The 6000-nt window shown below is 33.0% G+C and overlaps 1 protein-coding gene across 1 annotated transcript in view; it reads left to right on the plus strand.

Annotated features, from left to right (window-relative positions):
- Positions 1 to 5780, plus strand: part of LOC149186352 (endoplasmic reticulum oxidoreductin-1-like) — a 30882-nt gene extending 25102 nt beyond the window's left edge. The window contains exons 3-9 of the mRNA XM_089410977.1: positions 943 to 1198; positions 1392 to 1502; positions 2212 to 2330; positions 2615 to 2719; positions 2897 to 3099; positions 4860 to 4983; positions 5106 to 5780. Coding sequence (XP_089267103.1) covers positions 943 to 1198; positions 1392 to 1502; positions 2212 to 2330; positions 2615 to 2719; positions 2897 to 3099; positions 4860 to 4983; positions 5106 to 5261 — 1074 coding nt within the window. The 3' untranslated portion in view covers positions 5262 to 5780. The remainder of the gene's footprint in view (positions 1 to 942; positions 1199 to 1391; positions 1503 to 2211; positions 2331 to 2614; positions 2720 to 2896; positions 3100 to 4859; positions 4984 to 5105) is intronic.
- Positions 5781 to 6000: the final 220 nt, after the last annotated feature.

Raw genomic sequence — 6000 nt, forward strand, 5'->3', positions numbered from 1 at the left:
GAGACTGGAATTTGAACTACCCCCGAGGCCCAGTGAAGTAATATAACATGTAGAATGTGCAACAGAAACAAGACTGAGGGCAGTCAACTTGCAATCCTAAGGTGCCCTCTCTACAATGATGTTTGCTACAATTTCCAAATGCACATCAATACCTATCCAAAGAACTACTTTTGAGTAAAACTGGACCATTTTGACCAAAGTGGATGATGCGATCTGGTGCCTCAACTCTACTTGATGTGACAGGTGAATATGACCAACAAACCATTAATGTAATTCATTGTCAACTTAGTAGTATTAATAAGATGTAATAGGTTCTTTTCCCACTTGCAATTGCTCTGGTGATTAGTGCAGTATGCCTCGTTTTGATGGTCTAGATGAGAGGCCATATTGTTTATTGTTCTTTCTTCAATTATGAAGATCTATGTGCTCTTGGGCAGATTGACAGAGGGCTAACTAGAGGACCGACAAGCAGCAACTGAAAGTGCCAGCAAATTCTGGCATCTAATAACAGACATCCTAAATTATATGCACACACTACAACAAAATTAACAGCAGACCTTTCAATTAGGTCTGATTTACCCTTTTCATCTGATTTGATTATATCGGAGGAAAAGCCCATGAAGGCTCTGGACTTCTCTTTAAACTGGGAGGAGCTAATTGTGCAATGTGCCCAAGCCATCTTACATATTTAATATCACTGTTCTGTAAGAGAAATCATATTTAGAATGCCAGTGTTTTCTGTTTTGCATAGATTTTAATTTTTTAATATTTTTACTAATATCTTGGTTATGCATTCCTAGTTTGGTTGCTTTTGTATTGTCAATGAGAATAAATTACTGTACGGATATAATCATTTATAGATATTTATTTATGGTTAAATTTTACCATGAGATGCTTTACAGCTCTTGTAATCACTGTTTCTATATTGATTACTGTATTTAGGTAAAATTATGGTGTGATTGCCCATTCTGGCCTGATGATGGGATGTGCCGTCTCAGAGATTGTAGTGTCTGTGAGTGTCCAGAACATGAGTTTCCTGAGACTTTTAAAGGACCAAGTGGACAGCTTCCTGTTGATGACTTAAAATGCCAAGAAGGAAAACCTCAAGCTATGGTTGACCGAACTCTAGATAAAAAGGCTTTCAGCGGCTGGATGGAAACCGACAATCCCTGGACATATGATGATGAGACGGACAACTGTGAGTATTGGTTTCCTTTTTAGGAGTCTGGAGGTGATGATATATGTAAATAAAGCATTCTAGAAATAATTTGACAGCAGCAAAATATTCCCAATTTGGCAATAACGGAATATTATTAACAATTACTAGGACGTTTTGGCAACATAGAGATACCTTCGTAATAATAATCTTTTTGTTTGTTCTTTTTATGTAGCGGAAATGACATATGTGAATCTTCTACTAAATCCTGAACGTTACACTGGATACGTGGGGCCATCAGCTAGAAGGATATGGGATACGATATACAAAAAGCATTGTCTGAACGGTGAGTTTATAGTTACACAACTATATGACGTATAGTTTTATATGACAGCATACATTGCTTCCCTCAAAGATGTCAAGTATTGGTTTCCCATAATTCAATTGGATTTTGAGGAGGGCTTATATTGTTTTCACCCCCACATTCGTGACTTTTGTCTATCTAGCAGATGTGCGCAATATTCCAGTATTCCTGTCTACCTAGCAGATGTGCATAATATTCCAGATATTCCTATTAACATTTAGCAGAACCTTCAAGTTTATTTATCTCAGTGGTTAGCTCGACTAATTGAGTGTTGTAAATTATAAGCATGAGGTCACATGGTCAAGTCCCTGGTTGGTTGTCTCTATGAATTGTGGGCTTCAGTTGATGTCCCCATCAGGTTAGGTTGCGAAAACTGCAACTGTTCAGTTTACCCTGAGTACCAACCATCCTTATAATGAGACAAAGTGCCTGCTGGGCTTCCCTGTGATGTACATTCCATAAAAAAAATAAGAATTTTTGTGTTTCTTTAGATACAGCTTATCTGCTTCACATAAAATAATAGATAATGACACCTGGGCATCTTGGAGGGTGCTATACTCTAATGACAATATGTGATATCACCAATTCATAAGGAATTTTATGTTATTGTTGAGTTGTAATATTCCTCAATGATTGTGTTATTGGTATTTCTGATTTCTCCTTGTTTGTTCTATATCTATGTATGTTATAGATTTACCAGGGGATGCTTCTACAGAGAGGCGGGTTTTCTACAAGCTTATTTCAGGAATGCATTCTTCCATTTCAGCTCATATTGCTAAAGAATATCTACTAGACGAAGGAAAAAATTTAGTAAGTTCTCCCAACTGATCCTTTGTTTGGGTTGGTTATTTTCCTTTTCAAACATACACTAGATGGAGAGAATTTTGTAAGTTCTCCCAACCGATCCGCTCTTTTGGGTTTGCGTTTCTTTGTTATGTCGAAGATACATTCAGAAAGTTATTCTGTCGTATTTTCTGAAGCTTGAACGTATGTGCTATTACTCTCTGCTGTGTTTTATATTTCTGAGAATAGAAAGATATCTTGGCATATGGTCTCATTCTCTATTGTGGTTGATTGTGATGATCTTTTTTAAGTGGGGACCGAATCCACCTCTGCTCTATGAACGGGTGTTGAAACATCCTGACCGTGTCAGAAACTTGTACTTCACGTTTCTTTTTGTGCTTCGAGCAGTGACAAAGGTAATGAATTACTTATTATTACTTTCAAGTTCCATTACACTGCGATAAATTGCTGATATCCTTTGCATGAGTCGGCTTATTATCATTAGGCCAATTTCGTGGTAATTTTAAGCCCTAGTTTTTCAGATACGTGGAAGTGGTGACTAATATCTAGATGGATGCGACCCTCTTCTGCAGGCAGGAGACTATCTCTCTCAAGCAGAGTACAATACTATGAATTCATTAGAAGACCAAAATACATTGCCATTGGTTAAGGAGCTTGTATACAACAAGCGGTTGCAATCAGCTTGTCCAATTCCTTTTGATGAGGCCAAGCTATGGAAGGGTGAAAATGGAAATGAGTTGAAAAGTCAAATTCAGTTGCAGTTCAGAAATATCAGGTTTGTATTAAATGACAAATTTAATGGAAGTCCTAGAGACTATAGAGTCTATGGATTATAATAGTGTATAGAGTCTGGATTATAATAGTGTATAAAATTGCATTGATTGCATCGAGAGGCACTCTACAGTTTAGTATGGGCAGATGTTGTAGTGACTAATTAGATTAGATGTTGTAATGAAGTGTCAAATAAAAAAATTATAATAATATATAACATAATGTTGGCTCAATTTAAAAGTAATAAAATTAATAATAAAAATTTAAAAGTAATAAATGTAATAATACAAATAATAAGTTGATTGATTCCATTTAATTTGTTATGTTGTACTTTTGTTTTTATTAATAACAATTACAAACAATTTTTTCAGTAAAAGTAAAAATTCATAATATGTATATAACCAAAAAATTAAATAATTATAATTCTTATTTGTAAAGTAAAAGTAAAAGCAAAAATTCATAATATGTATATAACCAAAAAAATTAAATAATTATAATTAATATTTGTAAATTCATAATATGTATATACCAAAAAAAAATTAAATAATTATAATTCATATTTGTAACCATGATACCTGAGAACTTTATATTTAAATTTAATAAAAATACAACTAGAAATAAAAATATTTATTTATATATAAAAATGTGAAATACATATAAAATATAAATAGTAATTGTAAATTAAGTTCCATTTTACTACATAAATTAAAATAATAATGGTTCATATTCATAACCATGATATTTCATAACTTTATCTTTAAACTTAATTAGTAAAGATATCAAAACTTAATACTTACAGTAAGTTAAATAATCAATTTGACTTTTTGACTGTCTTTTGGTCAAATCTAGCCGTTGATCTAGATAGCTGTTGGAGGCCCTGCTCAGACTATTTAACTTGCAAAGCTGGATCTGTTTCTTCAACTTGTCCTGACGATGAGCCACACTTGTTGGCTCGAAACGCGTCGACAAAGATCTCTTTCTCGACAAAGATCTCTTTCTATATGTGATTTACGCCGAAGCTCTTCTTACAAGCTCTTTCTTTTTCGAATAAGAATGTTTATATATACATAAACACACTAAAAAATAAGAATATATATATATATATATATATATATAATATAAACACACTAAAAAATAAGAATCTACATATATATATAAACACACTAATATATATATATATATATTTTTTTTTTTCTTAAATTTTTTTAATGTGTGTTTATAATATATATATATATATATATATATATATATATATATCATTTTTTTAAACATGTCAAAGAATTATCAGGGTTTAAAAAAATAAAAAATAAGAATATTTTGTCAAGGTATTGTCAGGGTTTAAAAAAATTAAAAAATAAGAATATTTTAATATAGAGATGTGAAATTTACTTGAGAAGGTATTATCAGGGTTTTAAAAAAAATAAAAAATAAGAATATATTGTCAAGGTATTATCAGGGTTTAAAAAAACAAAAATTAGAATATTTTTATATAGAGATGTGAAATTTACATACATTATCCATTTTAATTTGAGATCTGCGAAGTGCTGAGAGAAATGGAAAATCTTTTCAGGTGCAAAAGTTTTGCACTCTCAAGAGAGCTGATCCTTCTCAGGGCTTGGTAAATTGAGTGCTTGGTAGATCTGGAGTTAAGATAGATTTATGCTGGTTTGAAAAAGATAGATGATCTCTATCTGATAACTATGTAATCAATTCAATTACATCACAAGTCATAAATCATTCTTGTTTGTTGTATGTGCTATACAGTGCTTTGATGGACTGTGTTGGATGTGAAAAATGTCGGCTGTGGGGGAAGCTTCAAATCCTTGGTCTTGGAACAGCTATGAAAATACTTTTCTCAGTGGATGGCAATGACTTGATAAACCAATCGGTAGGAATGGTTTTTCTAGAAGTGGGAGCTCCCACTTGCAGTTGTTTCACATCATACATTTCGTGATCATGCATTATTGCTATTTAGTAACATGCTGTTTATTTTATGTTGTTGTATAACAGGCACAGCTGCAGTTACAAAGAAATGAAGTGATTGCATTAATAAATCTTCTCAGTAGATTATCAGAGTCAGTTAAAATACTGGACGATTTAGCCCCTGTAACTAAGGATGCTATAAAGGACGGACAAATTGCAGCCTCCAGTCTTCAGAGTCTATAGAGAGCATCTTTTCCTTCATTTTGCCTCTGAAGGATTATTTGGAGATACCTGTCCTGAGCAAATAGGATGGTGTATGCTTTGATCAGCTTTGGTCTAGCGATACCGCCCTTTAATCTTTTTGACGTGGGATGTTACAATCATTGAAATGTACATTAACTAATGAATGGTGTATGATTTTATCAACTTTGGTCTAGTTATACCGCCCTTGTCTCTTTTTGACGTGGGATGTTAAAATCATTGAAATGGTGTATGATTTTATCAACTTTGGTCTAGTTATACCGCCCTTGTCTCTTTTTGACGTGGGATGTTAAAATCATTGAAATGTACATTAATTTTAAACAGTAGTTCATTTGGCATTGGCCCATGGATGTGACATTGAAATGTACATTGACATCTTAGAACTGTGGTCCATTGACCCATGGTTGTAACATTAAAATGTACATCAACGTTTTAAAACTGTAGTGCATTGCTTTATGTATGTAGGGAGCACTGATATGAGGAGAAGTAAGGTTTGAATCTTATGGATGCCTTCCCTGCCAAATGATTAACTTTAATGAGACTTCTTAGAACTGTAATTTTATAATTCAGACGCAAAGTTGCTGAGAACTGTTTAGATACAGTGTTTTGGAGTGGGTGAAAGCGTTCAAATTTGATTCATCATTATCTGGAATGACAAACGGCATCTATTTAATGTTCAGGAATCAATAATTATACTCGATTCTCTTATCATAATGATTTT

The sequence above is a fragment of the Pinus tabuliformis genome, chromosome 3_1 (assembly GCF_031772625.1).
Source record: "Pinus tabuliformis cultivar Carrire ecotype Pingquan chromosome 3_1, CPIR1, whole genome shotgun sequence".
Classification (NCBI taxonomy): domain Eukaryota; kingdom Viridiplantae; phylum Streptophyta; class Pinopsida; order Pinales; family Pinaceae; genus Pinus; species Pinus tabuliformis.